Below are 19944 nucleotides of genomic sequence, written 5' to 3'. Positions count from 1 at the left end.
TTTTTAAATATTGTATTTGCTTAATTTGTTACCTGTATTTTTTATTCCGTTCGCTAGGCCTAATGCTGGCTGAGCGGTCATTAGGAAAAGCTATAAATGCATCACCCTTATAATTTCTGTTTATCTGGTGAGTATGGATTTGCGTTTGGGTTGATTTAAGTATTGCCACAGGTGCAATATCAGTGCACTGTCCTGTGCCATCAGCTACAAATTGTCCAGTTGCATTGGAAATCATTGGTGTTATACCTTAAAATTCAAATAAAACACGTTACATACAATTATACCAGACCTCTCGAAACAAAATTCTATAAGTATTTATATATTTATATAATTCAAGTACTATATCAGACAAAACATTTCATAATTTATAATGGTTCACCCAGCAACCCAACAATCAGTCGTCCATCCTACCGTTTTCCTCAGACATGAGGACCATAACAAGAGCCAACAACTTTTACCATAGTCAAACAAATACTGGAGCCCAAACCACTTCTGTTGTGTCCAGCTGGGGCACTTTGTCTTGCATGTACACACAACCACACACTTAGAGCCACAACTGTGACGACACTGTCTGCAGTGTCCTAAAGCTTGTCACAAGGGCTGCAAAAGCAAGTTTTTGACAAAGACTCCCAAGCTGCCACAGCTTAAAAGAGAGCTCAAATATTTTTCACTGAAATTTTAGAAAAGCACGTATAGATCAGAGGAAAATGATGACAGCAAAAAGTCCTTGTGTTTGCTCACCTCTCCTTATACAAAGATACACGTTTAAAGCAGCACTAAAAATAAATAAATAAATTATTGGACTGCACCTTCCTCCCCACATGAAAACTGATACATTAAACACAGTAGTTCTATCTACTTTAGCCTTAACCCTAATTTGTCTAAAATGGCTACAAGAATAACTATTTTCTGTTGTCCAAACTATTGAAGACACACAAGCAAGCACACAAACTTAACCACAGAGACTGGGAGAAGTGAACAGGAAAACATAGTCCGTTGATATAACGATCTAAAAAACTTCACATTCCCCCCACACCTCAGTGAAGCTTAAAAGCAAAACATGGGTATCAGTAGCCTATATAACAGAGATATTCTTCATAACATCTTTATTAGCCTGCAAGCTGGAGCAGAATGGGGTCACTAAGAGAATAAATGGTAGAAAACAGCATTTAGAAAAGCTGACAGCCACTAAGGGCATTGAATGTGAGAAGGAAATAAAGACGTATTGATAAAGTTTAAACTCTGACGATCATTACCATTTGAAAAAAAATTATATATATATGTAAAAATATGCATGTGTGTATGCTGCAAGTGTTTATGAGCGTACATTTTACATACACAACTGACACAGAGAATGCTGAGGTACTCAACTTTTTTGCTTCAATCTTCACCAGAAGTGCTCTAGCCACACAACCTAAGCCATAGAATCCAAAGGCAGGGACTGGCAGAATAAAGACCACCACTGCAGGAGAAGAAGATCAAGTGCAAGACCATCTAAGAAACCTCATGAGATGCATCCAAGGGACTTGGAACTGGCAGATGAAGCTGCTAAGCCACTGTCCATCATATTTAAATGTTGGGGCAGCCCAGTGAACTTCTCAATGACTAGAAAAGGGGACACATAGGCCTCATCTTTAAAAAGGGGGAAAAAAAAAAAAGACAACCCAGGGAACTACAGGCCAGTCAGTCTCACCTCTGTGCCTGGCAAGATCATGGAGCACATCCTCCTGGAAACTGTGTAAAGGCACTTGGAAAATAAGGAGGTGACTGCTGACAGCCAACATGGCTTCACTAAGGACAAATCTTGCCTGACAAATTTGGTGGCTTCCTATGACAGGGTTACAGCATTGGTGGATAAGAAAAAGCAACTGACATCATCTACCTGAACTTCTGCAAAGCTTTTGACACTGTCCCACACAGCAACACTATCTCTAAATAGGACAGATGTGGACTTGACAGATGGACCACTCAGTGGGCAAGGTTGCTGGATGGTTGCACTCAACAGCTCAAGCGTCCAAGCAGAGATCAGTAACTAGTGGTGTTCCTCAGGAGTCAGTACTGGGACCAGCACAATTTGTTGGTGACACGGACAGGGGGATTGAGTGCACCCTCAGGAATTTTGCTGATGACACCAAGCAGTGCAGTGCAGTCAACACACTGGAGTGAAGGGATACCATCCAGAGAGACCTTGGTAGGCAGGCCTGTATGAAACTCAAGCAGTGCAGCAAGGCCAAGTGCAAGGTCCTGCACCTGGGTTAGCACAATCCCAAACATGAATATAGGCTAGGCAATGAATGGATAGAGAGCAGCCCTGCAGAGAAGGACTTAGGGGTACTGGTAGGCAAAAAGCTTGGCATGGACCAGCAATGTACACCTGCAGCCCAGAAAGCCAACTGTACCCTGGGCTGCATCAAAAGGAACGTGGCCAGAAGGTCCAGGGAGGTGACTCTTCCCCTCTATGCTGCTCTCTTGAGACGCTGCTGGGAGTGCTGCATTCAGCCTAGGGCCCCCAGCCTGAGAGACCTGAACCCATCAGAGCGGTTCCAGAGTACGGCCACAAACGTGATCAGAGGTCTAGAACACCTCTCCTGCGAAGACAGGCTGAGAACGTTGAGGTTATTTAGCCTAGGGAAGAGAAGGTTCTGGGGGGACCTTACAGCAGCCTTTCAGTACTTAGAGGGGGCTTACAAGAAAGATGGGGAGGGACTTTTTATCAGGGAAGATAGTGATAGGATAAGGGGTAACAGGGTTAAGCTAAAAGAGTGTAGCTTTAGATTAGATGCAAGGAAGAAATTATTCACTCAGAGGGTGGCAAGGCCCTGGCACAGGTTGCCCAGAGAAGCTGTGGATGCCTCATCCGTGGATGCGTTCAAGGCCAGGCTGGATGGGGCTTTGGAAAACCTGCTCTGATGGGAGGTGTCCCTACCTATGGCAGGGTGGCTGAAATTAGATGATCTGAAAGGTCCCTTCCAGCCCAAGCCACTCTATGATTCTATATACACATATACAATCAAGAGCTCTTTGGAAATTTATTATAAGTACATATTTCATATGGACTCAAAATATGAACTAAAACATTAAGACGTTGATCCACAGAAATGTATTTTAATTGTACTTTTGATACAGGAGAAACACAGATTCTGGATTTCATACAAATAATCATCAGAAGTTCTGGGATTTATTAAAACTGTAGTTTCTCATCAATTCTTGATTGCCCTAGATATGAAATACCTACCTGAAAGTACCAAAAACGTCCAGTAGCTTATCAACCACTCTGATTCTTGTAGAAAGAACATCAGTTTTGTAGGCGACTCCACGTTTCATCCAATGACTGCCTGTTTTTACTTCCCCTCAATACTTTCATTAAATAAAATGAATATTGTCTTTCTGTTTTTCCATTAATCAAGACATCTTCAAGTGGGCAGCAGTATGTTAAGGAGTATTCAGCTACCCTCCTCTAATTTATCTACACACAGAAACCAGATGCACCACTATACAGTACAGCGGTGTTGCACTAGTACTACCTGCAGATGCTACGGCACATTTGATGCCACAAAAAGATAAGTTTTCCATGACTGGTTTTAAAATCCAGCGACAGGCTTAGTCAAATCTACTGTTGAGTGGTTGTTCATCAAACAAATTAGGAACATGATACCATGAGGAAAAATTTATCAAGAGGCCAATTACTGTATAACCTGAAATATTTTTAGGCTGTCATGGGCTTCATCGGATGGGAAGAATCAATGGATACAGCCAGCTAGCAAGCAGTATTAACTGGCAAATTCATCTGGCAGTAGTGACTTACAGCCAATAAACAATACCCTGTTGTCCATCTAACTTTTTTCCCCCTGTGCTTTACCTCTCTCTGTTGAAAACTTGAGCATATTAGCACTGTGTAATGGCGTCTGTCAAAAACTGAAACCTTCATTTTCTGATGTATAAAAGTTAAATAAACGTAACGATGAAAAATTATACTTTAGGAGTTCCATTTTTGTTACAATATAAGCCATTTTTTCTTGCCATTATTTCATAGTTTTTTGGATATACATTATAGACTTGAGCATTCTCTCAACTCCCAAAGAGAAATTACTTTTTTAAAAAACTAAAATAGTAAGTGAAAACATCTCTACAAAAATGTTAAAAGCGTACTTCTAAAAATGTTTTATCATGTAGCACTTATCTTTTTAGTATCTTACCAGGATTAATTTTGAATAGAATGTTTTTTGGCTTAGATTTGCACACACCAATCAAGCTCAGGTATATTTGGTGAAAAGATTTTGTCTTCGAAACCTGTAAATTATTTTTTTCTAGTCCTGTACCAATGATATCAACAACTTGCTTCACTTTAAATGTTCCTATTTGATGCGGAGAAAATGAAAATATCACATCCTGTAAAAGAAAAGTTATGAGACATTATGAAGGAAAGAAAAGCAAAGAGAAGTTATATAATTACCTGTTTGAGTTACTTCCCTCCCCAGTTACTCCTAAAGGTATGTATTTAACCCTGTGCTTTAAAAATGTGCCAATGGCTACACTTAGATTAGCAACATATATATTGCTACATATTAGAACATCAATAAATTCTTACTATCTCATTTCTGAGACACTTTGTTCTCTTGTTTCCCGAGTTAGAGTTTTGTTAAATTATAAATGCCTCCATATTCAACTTAAAATTAACATAGCTTCCTCCATTAAAGAAATATGTTACTCAGGTATTTGTGATTAAGGGAAGGAAATAAAAATAATCCTAACAAAGGTCTGAGTTTAAATTACTCTGCTCAAGTCAGTAAAATTCCAAAAAAAAAGTAAAGCCAGGCAAAACCTGCGTCAAGTTTCCTTAGTACTACAATTATCTTTTCCAAATTTAAAATAATACCTGTTGCTTCCTGAAGTACAGGTAAGAGCATTAAACAACTCTACAAAAGCAGGAAAAAAAAATATACATTTGGCTGATATTAAATATCATGGCTACTGAAATGAAACTATTCTATTTTAATTAAAAAAAATCTACTACTGACCCATGTAGAGTAAAATAATCTGTTTGTCTACATAATCTATGGGAAAGAGGTAATTACCTTTGTAGAACATTTTTTTACTTTTCCTTTTTCAGGAGAAATATTAAAGTGAGCAGTCTTGCGGAAACTGAATTTTACTGGAAGGGACTCAGATTCATTTTTGAGTGTGCACAGAACTTGTGTTTGTTCACCCGAGAAACAGTCCATAAACTTAATAACTGGTCCTGGATTAAAAGTTAACATGACAGGAATCCCAGAACCTTTCAAAGCCAACTCAGTGTGATGAGGATGATTCACTGTATTAGAAAGACACATACACACATAAAATAGACAAAAAACACAATAAACCTTGTCACTTGTTTTAGCTAACAAGCAGAAAATTCATACTATAGTTGTACGGTTGCAAAAGCAGAGCCATACAGTTATACAGTATGATTTATGATGCAGTATTCTATAAACTTTGAACTCAGATAGGCTTACTTATAATGACAGCGAGGTATTGTATTGTTCCTTCATTAAGAAATTTGAGGATGAACAGATACTCACTTGAAAACGCATGGAGCTATTATTACCAAAGTGCTGGTGACTTGCAAACAGCTGCTGTTGTGTTTTTTTTTTTTCCTCCATTCGAAATATTTACCATTATATTTAAGTTTTAGGTGTTTACTACTAGTTTTTCTTTCTACTCATGATTAGAACAGATTTTTGTGCTGAGGATTAAAAGATGCAGTTTTTTTTTTATTGATATGAATAAGAGAGACACAAGTTTCCCATAAAACTATTAAGTGGAAGATTAAGAAATAAAAATCAAGATATACAATCTTATCATCCAGATATACATTTCTGATAGCGACTATACGTTTCTGTAACATACTTGTGATCGGTGTGGTACCATCACCACAGGCCTTCAAGTAGCCATCTTTATTCCCAACAGCCTCAAATCTCAGAAACAGTACATAATCTTGTTTTGGTGACAAGTCATTCACTCCAAAGGCCTTTTTAAATTTCCTGCAAGAGTCACAATGTCTAATTACAAGATGAAAGAAAAAAAAAGGCAAAAAAAAAAATACACAACATTTTTCATCACCTAATTCAGCTGTTGCTATTGATTACGGCTTTAAATGACCTTTATACTTCCTTAGAAAATGGAAAAGTAAATTTAACTGAACACTATATGTATGATTATGATACTAGTCATTTGGTATCCTTTCCATTCACATACATCTACAAGAGTTTTCTGTAAGCGATTCACGTGCATGTAATCTTTAAAGAAGAGTTTCAGTAAGAAAATTTGCTTTTTCTATTTCTTTTTCTCCCCCTTGCTTGAAGGAGAAATGCTCCTTTACCTCTACTATTTTGTAATTGTAAGGAAAGCTCTCCAAATGTTTCATTCTCTTGGTAATGAAATATCTATTCTTTCCTATCACTGCACATATGCAACATCTTCATGAAATAAGTCTGCAGTCCTGAAAAAGGCATTTAATTCGACACCGCATGACTTCCTCAACAATCTTTAGAGATTCAACATACTTAATTGGAGAAGTAATCTGTTCCCTTTGCAAAAATCTAATAAAATTCTTCAGTCAAAACAAGCTTATCCAATTCCTAGTTCAAAGGCATCCTTAATGAATTATAAGACACCTCCCAGATAATCACTTCTGACTTGGCTTTACCATTTGTAGTATCACACCAAGAAATTTCTTTTAACACACATAAGTATCAAGTAATAAAAAAAATCTGCATATTAACTTAAAATGATTTCTCTAACACATCTCTTTACATAATAGTTTAGACAAACTTTTTTTTTCTTGTTTGTAATTTCATAGAATCATAGAATATCCCGAGTTGGAAGGGACCCACAAGGATAACCGAGCCCAACTCCCGGCACCACACAGGTCTACCCAAAAATTCAGATCATGTGACTAAGTGCACAGTCCAAATGCTTTGTAAACTCCAACAGGCCTGGTGCAGTGACTACTTCCCTGGGGACCATTAACTCACTTTGGACTAAAGCACAACGTAAGAAAAGATTTCTCATAAGGTAGCAAGGTTCCTTGATTGGGAAAGCACAGGATCAAAGTGGAAACATCTATATCTTCTGTTTTACTTATGAGGCTTAAATCTTGTAAAACAGCATCTGCACTCCTCTGAAGATCTGTTCCCTAAAAAAATAATCAAAATATGGATATATCAACAGTTTGGCCTGCTCTAAATGCCCTTTGGTTTTGCTTTTTTCCCCATGCATAGTTTCACATCTTTCAAAACGAATAGGAAGACATAACATAAATAGTTCCATATCACTCAGCTAATTAACTACTTCTCTGTCAATGTTTTTAATTCCCTTTTTTATAAAATGTGATGCTCACTCAGATTACTTCACTGTCATAGAAAAGCAAGTGAAACTAAGCATTTAACACCTTGGAATACCAAAATATGTTTTGACAACTCCTATATAGCTTCATCATAACAAATCCAATAAATCATAACAAATCCAGTAAATCAAGCATAACCACTCCTGAAAAAAAAAAAAAAAGAAAAAAAAAAGTGGCAGGGGAGGTGGAGAAGGAAGGAAAACATACTTATCATTAATGCTATGGTGCCACACAGTGAAAACAGAAATACTGAAAAAACTTAATTCCAAGGTAAGTATATAGTAAACAAATGTGCTGATTGTACAGAAGTGACAGGAAGTTTATTGATCAGGAAATAGCATGACATAGAAAACACTGCTAGAAGATGAATGTTGAGAAAAGAATGCAAATGCAGAAATAAAAACAAGTCTTCAACTAAAATAAATTTTAAAAAAAAGAACATTTTCTTACCATCTCTCCTCCAATGCCATTGTCTTCCAGTATTGCTACCCAGTCCATACACTCCGGACTTTTATTGTATAAACATATTTGTTCAGTCTTTGAAGACCCAAAGTAAACCGATCCAAAATTAATGCATTCCAATACATTTCCACAAGACACTCCTAGAACTTTCAGAATTTGTTCAACCACAACAGCTTTGATGCATACTTCAGTGCAGCCACATCCTTCCAACTCCACTCTGTCAGTAACAGTAGCAAGTAACAGGTGATGTACAAAAATGTTAGAAATAATCAATTTGTTTTATGCAAAACTAAATCAAATCAAAGCATTTCAACTCAAATTGTCATCTCTCCGTAGATAACCTAAGCAAAAAAATGTGCACTTGACAATACAACACCTAATAGATACATTACCAATCACAAGGAATCATACATTAAAATGGGAGGTTTTGGGGAGACTTCTTCAATTTTCACTTTTTTTTTCCCTCCCCCTACTCTTCTTAGTTGTGTTGGCAGACTATTGTTTGAAACGATAGGAATAGCACCTCAAAAGAATCAGAGTTGTCCACAGATGATATATTGCTCTTTTACCTCTGACAGTTATGTCTAGCTGCCTATTTTGGTGTATACTTCGCAATTTTCCTCTCAGGCAACTGGGGAAGAAGTTCATCTGAGTAAGCACAGAACTGCTGCTATTCCTTCCTGAGTGCTTATTCACGATGATAGCACAAAACCCAAAGGGTCATATAGACACTGTACAAATCTAAACTAGACTGCAGAAGGCAGTGGCTGCTTAACCAACATAGGGTGATGAAGACAGTAATAGTAGCCTGGAGTTCAAAGAAGGAAAGGCAGAACATGTGGAACTTCGCAATCAAAAGGTTGAAACTCAATAACCAAAGAAACGCCTTTCATATGAAGGCGGATGTAATCGTGATGCCAAATACACATACAAGCTCCTCTGTCAATAACTAATAGAATTCTTCTCTTTTCATTTAATTTCTTTTTCCAATGGGCTACAAAATGCAAGAACAGGAATAAGAGCTCAACTTTAAGTCAAAGATCTTCTTAATTTAAATACCATAACGAAACAGAACAGGAAAAAATAACACACATACCCTTTTTGCTAGTAGAAGAATATAGGATTGAAAAGGACTTTCCAGATTTGTATTAACTCCAAATTCTGACACTGCCTAAAAAGTCTGTATTTAGAATTTGAAAGAAGACAAGGTGGGAACTCAAAAATAGTTTATTCTTGAAAGCGGTAATGTTTTTGAATAGATTCCTTCTGTTGAAAATAAGATACACCAATGGACATCATAACGTTTCTGAGACTAGTGAAACACATACAACCAAAAGAAAAAGCAAAACTACAGAAGGCTGGAAAAAATCAGTGGTGTGGAAGGTACAGAACACAGCATGTAGAAGATGCAGAAGCTCTTGGTTAGCAGCACACAAAGATGTGCTCACATGCCACGTAATTACAACTTATAAGAAAATTCTAAAAAAACAAACCAGCCAGGTACACCACCTGTGCATCGCTGTTCCATGGAGATAATATAAACATCAAATTCATTTAATGAAACTAAGTGTTGAAGACAGGAATTGACACTTGGGAGCTTTATATATATAGCAAACAAATTCGTAGTAAAATCTTTAGAATTAACTTTAAAAAATGTATAGACCTGGATTCCATCAGCCATACTCACTCACTTTATCACTTCTTTGATGACTCTTGGGACATCTGTACAGATATCCACTTTAACCACCTTTAAAGAATCAGGCTCCACCACTCCACTGGTAGGTTCTATGTTAAGCAAGACAACCCCATCATATGATATCTTAAATGTACCTAAAAGGAATAATACATTACACTTAGAAGTTGTAGATTGATATTTTCCTATAAAACATTTGGATTCACAAATGACATAAAGCAGGCATTTACAAGCAGTACATTTTCTTATGGAAACAGGAAACAAAGTCAACCTTTTTCAAAACTATTTCTAACAGAGTACAGGATTCTTCCCAGGATTTTTGAAATAAAACATCCACGTATCCAATGCAACTGTGCAAGTCGTCACCGTAACAGGAAAGGTACTTACATTCCAAACAGAACTGATTATATCACAAAGCCACTATAAGTAACATTTTTATAAATTTTGGAATATTTTATGCACAGCTCTAGGCAGCCACAGTCTAGAAATTTCGCAAATCCAAAGAGAGATCTATTACCTGCAAATAGCAATACTTTTCATGACTTGATTCATACACTACCCAATTCATTGCAGAGGAGAACAGTTAATCTTTCTCTGTCATACAAACATTTTTTAAATGTGAAAAGATTACTAAGTGTGTATTTCACCAGCAGCACTAATTTTTTGTCATTATAGGTAGCAAGCAATTGTTTCAAATGTTGCAGGAAACACACTGTTTTACCTCAAACAACAGCTGATCTCTAACATGACATCACAAGCAGGAACAAAGTACTCATACTTTTAGCACGAGATACGAAATGCCTCGATTCACAGGCTGCATACAGCACTTCTGCTGGTGTAGTTTATATGATGCCTGCCAGTACAACCTGCTGGGTTCTGATTCAGAGACTACACACACAGATTGAGCAGCTCTACCTTTGTCTGCCCTCGATAAATTCTTCGTTAACTACTGCTTTAATTCTAATTTTGCATGTGGCCAATACTGCAAAACTCCATCATGCAGCCTTCATGTGTCATGCAGCAGTTTAGAACTAGTTCCTATACAATGTGAAAAGTTTCACATTGTGCAAGTTATAAATGCATCTGCAACCAGTGATCAACTAAGATAATGATCAGCTGTTATTTTTACATCTCTCAGATTGGATTCAAGAGTAGAGATCTCCTAAAATTCTGCAAAGTTCCAAATACATTTTTCTTCCCTAGGCAGAAACACAGTACTGCCTACAGAAGGAATGGATCACTTACAAAACACATAGGTAGGTAGCTCAGCACCACCACACAGCTCTCTCACTCCCCCTCCTCAGAAGAAAGAGGGGGAGAAAATCTGTTGGAAAAAAGGCATATGGGTCTGCAGGGCTGGTTCCCTCACATGTTCTCACTCCTCTCTCCCAGCTGCTGTTGCATGGCGTTTTTCCCCTTCCTTAACTCTGCTCTCCCAGAGTCCCACCCAGTATCACTCCCTGGCTCGGCTCTGGCCAGCAGAAGGGCCCTTTTGGAGCAGTTGGCACTGGCTCTGGTCTGACATGGGGCAGCTGCTGGGCTCTGCTCAGAGGCAACTCCTGCAGCCCCCCACTACCAAAACCTTGCCACATAAACTCAATACAAGAACCTTTAGCTGTAATACTCATAATATGCGTAACTCAGAACTTCAGTTAATTCCTACTTAGTCACTGAGGTGTTAACTCACCAAAAAATACATTTCCCAAGAAAATAAATATTTTCATAATTCAATGCACATTTAATATTCACCTGATGATGATCCATGGTTAGCAATACTAATCTCTTTACTAATTACTTTACTGTTTGCAGTCACTGTACCAAAATTAATCTCAGACTCAGTTTCCAGATAGCAGCGTGGAATTAATCTGTAGAGAGAAGGCATGGTTATATTCTCCCCAAAGCTGAAAATACATTTGCATTTTTAAAAAAATTTGATTAAGCACCACGTTGGAAGAGTTCTGCTTTTCTTCTAGTCCTCCTACTAATGTTTATGCAACTCACTCCAGTAGTACAACACACATAGAGGACACAAAAGCCATTTAATTTAATAACTAATGACTGTAACTTTAAAAGAAAGTTATCCTCAAGCAATTAGTCAAAATGGAATATAGACATTTTTATTTAACTCTAAATACTTTATTGTCATACAATGTACTTTAAATAGTTTCAAACATTTTCTAAACATTTTGTTAAAACAAACAAACCCTAATTAATATACTTCAAAGAAAAAGCAAGGATGTGGAGTTTCAGCGAATCATTTACACACACAGACACACTAAAAATCAACCCATAACTCTCTGGTTTGATTGAAACCAGAGAAACCAGCCTGTCAGTCTCACGTCAGTGCCTGGTAAAATCATGGAGAAGATGGTTCTCGAACTTATTGAGGCGCACCTGGGGGACAAAGCAGTCATTGGTCCCAGCCAGCATGGGTTTGTGAAGGGCAGGTCCTGCCTAACTAACCTGATTTCCTTTTATGATAAGATCACCCGTATGATGGACCAAGGGAAACCAGCTGATGTGATTTTTTTGGACTTCAGCAAGGCTTTTGACACGGTTTCCCATAGGATCCTACTGGACAAAATGTCCACCATACAGCTAAATAAAAACATCATACGATGGGTGAGCAATTGGCTAACGGGCAGGGCCCAAAGGGTTATGGTAAATGGGGCTGCGTCAGGCTGGCGGGCGGTCACCAGTGGGGTCCCTCAAGGCTCCATTTTAGGGCCGGTACTTTTCAATATTTTTATAAACGATCTGGATGTAGGAATAGAAGGTATTTTGAGCAAGTTTGCTGATGACACCAAACTTGGAGGAGTTGTGGACTCGAATGAGGGTGGAAAGGCCTTGCAGAGGGATCTGGATAGGTTGGAGAGCTGGGCGATCACCAACCGCATGAAGTTCAATAAGAGCAAGTGCCGGGTCCTGCACCTGGGACGGGGAAACCCTGGCTGCATGTACAGACTGGGCGATGAGACGCTAGAGAGCAGCCTAGAAGAGAGGGATCTGGGGGTCGTGGTAGACAGCAAGTTGAATATGAGCCAGCAGTGTGCCCTGGCGGCCAGGAGGGCCAACCGTGTCCTGGGGTGCATCAAGCACGGCATCGCTAGTAGGTCAAGGGAGGTGATTGTCCCGCTCTACTCTGCGCTGGTGCGGCCTCACCTCGAGTACTGTGTGCAGTTCTGGGCACCACAGTATAAAAAGGACATGAAACTGTTGGAGAGTGTACAGAGGAGGGCTACGAAGATGGTGAAAGGCCTGGAGGGGAAGACGTACGAGGAACGGCTGAGGTCACTGGGCCTGTTCAGCCTGGAGAAGAGGAGGCTGAGGGGAGACCTCATCACAGTCTACAACTTCCTCGTAAGGGGGTGTCGAGAGGCAGGAGACCTTTTCTCCATTAACACCAGTGACAGGACCCGCGGGAACGGGGTTAAGCTGAGGCAGGGGAAATTTAGGCTCGACATCAGGAGGGGGTTCTTCACAGAGAGGGTGGTTGCACACTGGAACAGGCTCCCCAGGGAAGTGGTCACTGCACCGAGCCTGTCTGAATTTAAGAAGAGATTGGACTGTGCACTTAGTCACATGGTCTGAACTTTTGGGTAGACCTGTGCGGTATCAAGAGTTGGACTTGATGATCCTTAAGGGTCCCTTCCAACTCAGGATATTCTATGATTCTATGATTCTATGAAACAATCCCAAATCTTGAGTATAAATATTTTCTATTGCTATCAAATATTTACTAAATTTTACTAAATATTTACTAAATTAATTCATTACATCTGTTATTACTGAGCACATCAAGAGTCCATGGCGCTATCAAGATACACTAAGTGCACTGTGTGGTCTCCAAAACTGATAGGAAATACATGAGTGACAAATCAATACGGTTAACCACTGAGCTAGTCACGTGTGCCAGGCAGACACGTAAAAGGTATTTCATTTGCATTTCAAACAACTATGATATTAATTTCACTATTAATTTTCACTAAAGCACAATGGAAATAAAATTCTTTTGGTGATATTTTTAACCAAATAAGTGGTTACAAAAATAAGTTAAAAGTTACTGCAGTCTGATGTTGTATGGGAAACAAGCTTTTCCTACATTCTCAGTGAATCGCTTCCCAGACTAATGATTATCTTAAAATGAACAGCAGATGTGATCGAAGGAATTGCACAAATTATTGGCAAAAAGGATAAATCTCTTCATGCTTTTCTCCTAAACTGGCCGTGAACTTTTCTTTCAATAAGATTCTACGGGCACAACATGCAGACTCAGGTTTTCTACAAGTTCATAGAGAATTACACATTTGTACGTATGCAGTAATCCATACTGAAATAAAAGGTGAAAAACAACAATTCCAAAGATGGAAAACTGAAAATAAGTGAACAGGTAAGAGAAGTGGCAGACATTTAAAGAGGCCAAAGAGTCTAAATAATATCAACAACTTCCAAATATTTTCTATACCATAACATATCTTGGGTTTATGAAATTTCTGAACTAGCTTTCACATACTTTAAAATGTAATTCTGTTTGTTAGATGCGCAAGTACTTTTTGTGCAAGTACTGCCAGTACACAGTCTTAGAGTCATGCACCCTAGAAAATAGAAATAAACACTATATTTGAACCGGCCAAAATCTGTGGCTGATAATTCTGCACATGTCAAAAAAATGCATACAACACAGACATAAATCTAAGTATATCCTTAAAAAAATCAAATTATGTATGTCAACTTGACACTTCAGGAAAAATAGGATGAATGCATATTAAATTATTGATGATATCTCAGCAGAAACAATAAAATGTTATTTAAAATGTAAAAAAAAAGGTAAAAATTTAATTAGGAAGAACAAACATTCTGGAATTATACAACTAATAAAAATAATATATTAATAAATTATACTAATTCCAGTTGGAGGGAAAAAGAGGACAGGACACAACACTGGGACCCTCCAAAACAGAACATGCAAATATTTCCTTTAAAATATTTTTAGTGTATTCCATCAAATTAAAGACTTCTGTGCACATTTCATAGTGATAACTTTATGTTGAAAAAAAAAAAAAAAAAGCTTTTGACTAATACTTTTCAACCAACGAGTTCTTATACTACCTATATTATTTTCTCTAAATGATAAATGGCATATTCAAAACTCTGTAAAGAAAAATATGTTTGGTATTTAGTGACCCTTCAGTGCAATAACTATCATCTATCTGTAAACAACAGGCATGCATGACAAAACTGATTTGGGAGAGGACTGATTTAAAAGTATTAAGTATATTTAGTTTTGTTTTTTACACAGAAAGCTAATAATCAGTTATACCCTATTATTTTTTCCCCTGCAAAAGAATATTAAACACAAGGATTTTAAATACTTAGCTCTCTACTGGAAGTCCTTTCCAGAAAGGAATTGCCAGTAGCTTTATTGTCCAAAGTGAAATCTGTCCAAAGCAGTCAACAATAACTATATAATAAGTTAACAATATAAATAATAATAAAACTTAATTATTAAACTTGATAAGAAGTTAGCAATAACAATAATATTGTAACAATACCAACTTATTTCATTTGATCTCAGGGTATTCTAATATTAAGGCTGATAACAGTAGTATGAACATGACATTTGACCTGTGGCTAAGGAACTGCTAGCCCAGGAAGCAAAAAGTATGCAACTAAAATAAGGTGCTTTTAAGATGAAAAGAGAAAAAGCAAATCAGGGAAAAAAGATCACAACATAACAGATAAATAAAATGACAGAGCAAGTAGTGCCCATCTGAAGGCAAAACCTTATGCATTTCAGGCTAGCATAAGAAGTTTGTGGATTTGTTTTATTTTTTAAAACAACTCATATCGAATAGTCTCCAGGGAAATTCCTTTCCACCTGTAAACGGAATTTCTAATGTTGAGATTTTCATGAAAACTATGATTTGCATTAGTTTATGTAGAGAGGGGATTCACCTATCCTAACTTAGGCACCTGAGAGTTGGACCTGTTGTCATTCTGTTTTTTCTTTATAGACAAGGGAGAGAAAGGTCTTCCAGAACAATTCCATCCCAAATCCTCATCCTCAGATAAATATCTAGCCTAAGTCTGATGAAGTATTATTTAGAAGCTTACCTTTTCCAACCAATATACAGATTATATACAATACACGACATATATGTTTAGACACATAGGCATGCACACAAAAACACATGGACTGATGAAATGATACTTGCACATGTGACATAAACCATATCTTTAGAATTAAACAAACTGTTCTTCACTATAATCCCAATTGAATACGAACAGTATGTTTGGTGGTTTTGCTTGTTTAGGTTTTTTATTATTATTATCATTATAAGTGGTGCAATAAGGACAAAAAAAGATTAAAAGTAAATGTCAACTTGTCTAATGCTGGTGTAGAATTAGAAGTCATCAGCATTATCACAACCAATATAGAGTAAAGCAAAAACAAGAACTCAAAGCCTCTATAGGATCTTGGAGCACCACCATCCCAATTGTCTTCTTACCTGTGTACTGTTATAGGAAAAAAAAATTGTAAAGAAACTTGCTATTCATTTTCATTACAGTTGATAGCTTAGTTATGTAGCCATATGTGACAGGTGTTAGCAAATTTTCCACAAGATTAAACTGAAAACAGTAACAGCAAAATATGAACTTTTGACCTCCATACCCAAGCAGGGGGATATCAACTACATCTTCTTCTATTAAAAGAAGTAGTCTGTCTTCGAGATCTTCCTCACTCTCAGGATAATATTCTACAACAGCTTTGACTTGAAGTCCAGGTGCAACAGGCTTTTCTGGATTTTCCACAATCAGTTTAAACTGCAGTGCAAAAAAACCCCAAATATTTAATCAATTTTTCATTTTTAAGATTGAAAAACATATATATATGGTTCATTTTTCAGAGTAACACCGATTGATTTAAAGAATGAAGAAATTCTTCTTCCTACTTATTTATATTGATGTTGTTTTTCCTTTTTCCTTTTTACAGTAAAACAGAAAGGCAGAAAGAATACTAAATCAACGCTTTAATGTAATTTGATGAGTTGACAAAATACTGTTTGTAATCCTTTCAAGAGAGCTCTAGCTTTTGCTGCTGTTGCCATAAACCCTCTGAAGCACCATAAGATAAGGTCAGATACTACTTAATACAGAATCTTTTCAGTATCTGAGAAAGCAAGAAGAATTAAATCTCAGTCCAAAACAGCCTAAGAATAGTCTGTAGACCTGACCTACACTCAGCTGAATTCAAATGAAAGTATCACTATACATTGAAAAAATCTTCCTGAAGGGCCCATGGCCCATGAACCTCTAATTCTTTGGGTGGAGGGGGAGGGAGGCTGAAGCATGAAAGGAAAAGAACAGAAGCAGCTGATGCAAAGTACTTTTCTCCTCCCTCAAAAAAAAAAAAAAAAAGTAGTCTGGATTTGTTGCTGTCTGTATGCATCTGATAATATCCAGCACCACCACGTCTTTCCTTGAGCAGAGGACACACGAGCAACCTACGAGCATGTAGAAAGAATCCCACAGCTACCACGTTCCTAAGAAAGCTTCGTAGCAAGATCAAGAGATTCTCCGATGCCTCGGTATCCTTACAACTCACGTCACTCTATGCATAACAGGCTTCTGCTGTGTATGTCCAGTTTAATAAATGTTTATTTCTGAAACAGTCATCCCACTATTCTTGAAGTCTTCTGAACTATCTTTACTTGGAATATGTAAAGGCAATTTACAACTTGTTGATTCCTTTAAAATTTCCCTAGCAGTATAAATACTCAACTAAAGGAAATGTGTTATGTAATATGCATCAAGATTATGGGGCTGATTTTGAAATGGCAGCCAGTAATCATGCTTTGATTTTGAAGTGTGCAAAGACTTCTCTAAAATGAATTAACAGCCGTGCATATTCATTCTGTATAAGGGAAAATTAATATTTTGGAATAACAATTTTTTAATGAAACCTACAGAAAACTGCTCTGTGAGCTGAATTCCTTGAAATGCATTTTTCAGCTGTGCACTGTGGCAGCTCAGCTAATTTTCAGTTCTCACACTCTACAAATGGAACGCTTCAGAAAACTTACCACCGAGTCACCCATTTCAGAGCCACCTACTCACAGAGAGCAGCACCAGGTCTGGGAATGAAAGAGCAGCACAACAGAAGCTCCTGGAACTACACACCTAAAGTGGAGTCTTGTCCCCTAGCTCTCACATTGGGCATCTCATGCACACTGGCATGAAAATATTCAGACTAAGTCAGGAGATATTTTTTTTTTTTTTTGCTCACAGTCACCATCCTCATAAATTATGATCGAGTAACCTTTTCTCTTCTAAAACTGACTGCGCCCTTCCACTTCTGAAGCACGTGAGGAATTGACAAGGCTGATGAAAACTAACAAAACCCAGAATAAGCACAGCCCTACCAAATGAAGCACTCTCAACAGCTCCCAACTCATCCCAAAATGCTTCACTGACAGTGTCATAAAAATTAGGCTGTCACATCACGTACTTTCCAAAATTTAGGAAGGGATAAAATGCATGTCGTCTTCACAACTCTTCCCCTTATAAACAAAGGCTGATTATAGGGAGAGTGAAAGTATCCAAGGTATCTGAATCGTCTCACAGTTACATTGATGACTAACTTGGAAAGTGCTGCCTCATGGCTCTAGTTGCTATGATCGCAAAGCAACATCTGCTTCTGTTCAACCCCAATGCCAGCCCAACACTTTGGTCCTAATTCTGAGGTAATTAGCAGATAAAAAAGGTAGTTGGATGAAGGACCAATATAAAGCTACTAACCACAGCTGGGTTTTACAGAGCCCACACAGGTTGCCTCCCAAGAGCTAACCTGGTTAGAAGTGGAAAGATTGAAAAAGGCTGGCATTGCAATTTCCAGAACTAATCAGGCGAATACAGAATCATGCCATCACGAGAAAAAAATAAAATAAAAATCCCTTTTCAGAGAAAGCCTTCCACGAGCAAGCACTGCGAACGGACTGCTCTCAGGAAACTTAGAAGAGTACAATACAGAAATATCAAGCTACCATCAGTACTATGGAAGTCCTGGCAGAAACAATTGCAAAAGCTGTGACCTGCAGCTGATCTGGAACACCTCACAGATTTGGTGTTCACACCACAGCAAGACGGCCCATTTCTGCAGCGCCCTCCTCAAAACAACAAGGAAAACACCTGCTGCTTGCAGGGTTACGTTTCCGGAAAGTGCAAAGCCAGGCAGCAAAGTCAAGTGGGAGCTGTTACCATGCAGAACTTGATACACTATGACACATGAGAAAGCTAAATCACTTCTGTTGGAGGGATGGCTTTAACAAACAAGTTAGCCCGCGAATTGCTCACGGTCCCCGGAAAACACTGAACGGGGGAGGCTCGAGTCCGTTTCACTCCGACTTTCGGGCTTCAGCTGAGCAGCCCCACGGGAAGCCCTGCCCGAGGTCGCTTCCCAGGCGTTACCAGAACGACACCCAGCCTTCCTCACGAGGAGCAACAGGTGAACCAGGACACCGGCTGCCTCCTCCGGATCCGTCACGGGGCATAACTCAGACAACTTGGGCTCCAGGAGCTGTCTCCTCTCCCTTCCCGTTCGTCCAGTTACCCAGCTACTTTAAACACAGTGACACGCTTTCATGGGGGGGTTGAACCCGAGGAGCGCAAGGGGCCCCGGGCGGGTCCCCCCGAGGCTCTCCCCCCACCCAGCCGCGCCGGCGGAGCCGCAGAGGCACCGCGCCGACGGCTGGCCGGCGACAGCCCGGGGCTGCGAGGCGGGCGGCCCCCCGCGGCCGCTCCGCTCCCCTCCCGCCCCTCACCTGGGGCCGGCGCGGCGGCAGCAGCCGGAGGCGGCAGCTCCCGGCGCGCAGGTTGCGGACGCTGAGCGCGGCGCGGTAGCGGCGCCCCGGCAGCGCGGCCCCGAAGCGCAGCAGGGCCGGGGCGATGCGCACCCCCAGCACGTCCCGCCGCCCGCCCGGCATGGCGGCCGCCGCCGCTGCCTGGAGACGGTCGTTAAGCGGCGGACGCGGAGCGCTGGTCGGTGCAGGGCGCGCGGTGAGGCCGGCGCGAAGCCAGCGCTTGGGCAGGCAGCGGCCCGTGCGGCTCTTGGCTTCGACGCGGCTGAGGAGAGGAGGGGGAGCAGCAGGCACGCAAAACCCCAAACCTCAGTCGTGATTAACGCCAAAGGTTTTGCCTCGGGTTGCATCAACCCCTGAAAGCGCAGGGGGACTCGAGCTATTTCTATTGTAGATGTTAAGTGTGAGATCCTTAAAAATTCAAGTGACAGCTACCCAGCTGTGGATCAGTGAAGAAAGAACGGCAGTACGACATTACAAGGACTTCAAGTAAAATAAAGGAATCTGAAGGGAGTTCTATGGGACGGCTACTTGTAGTGGGTTTC

General features: G+C 39.4%; 1 protein-coding gene across 2 annotated transcripts in view; it reads right to left on the bottom strand.

The window, feature by feature from the left end:
- The window catches only part of LOC106042138 (cilia- and flagella-associated protein 47), a 308071-nt gene extending 288343 nt beyond the window's left edge, over positions 1 to 19728 (bottom strand). For both annotated transcript variants that reach the window (XM_066980338.1, XM_066980347.1), the window contains exons 1-10: positions 19364 to 19728; positions 16216 to 16367; positions 11292 to 11407; positions 9541 to 9679; positions 7838 to 8066; positions 7017 to 7177; positions 5890 to 6023; positions 5076 to 5311; positions 4197 to 4389; positions 33 to 246 (exon numbers count right to left, since the gene is read on the bottom strand). In XM_066980338.1, coding sequence (XP_066836439.1) covers positions 33 to 246; positions 4197 to 4389; positions 5076 to 5311; positions 5890 to 6023; positions 7017 to 7177; positions 7838 to 8066; positions 9541 to 9679; positions 11292 to 11407; positions 16216 to 16367; positions 19364 to 19525 — 1736 coding nt within the window. In that variant the 5' untranslated portion in view covers positions 19526 to 19728. The remainder of the gene's footprint in view (positions 1 to 32; positions 247 to 4196; positions 4390 to 5075; positions 5312 to 5889; positions 6024 to 7016; positions 7178 to 7837; positions 8067 to 9540; positions 9680 to 11291; positions 11408 to 16215; positions 16368 to 19363) is intronic.
- Between the last annotated feature and the right edge of the window lie 216 nt (positions 19729 to 19944).

Source organism: Anser cygnoides, chromosome 1, assembly GCF_040182565.1.
Source record: "Anser cygnoides isolate HZ-2024a breed goose chromosome 1, Taihu_goose_T2T_genome, whole genome shotgun sequence".
In the NCBI taxonomy this organism is placed as follows: Eukaryota; Metazoa; Chordata; class Aves; order Anseriformes; family Anatidae; genus Anser; species Anser cygnoides.
Note: the sequence above shows the minus strand (reverse complement) of the source record. Positions and strands in the feature narration are given on the sequence as shown.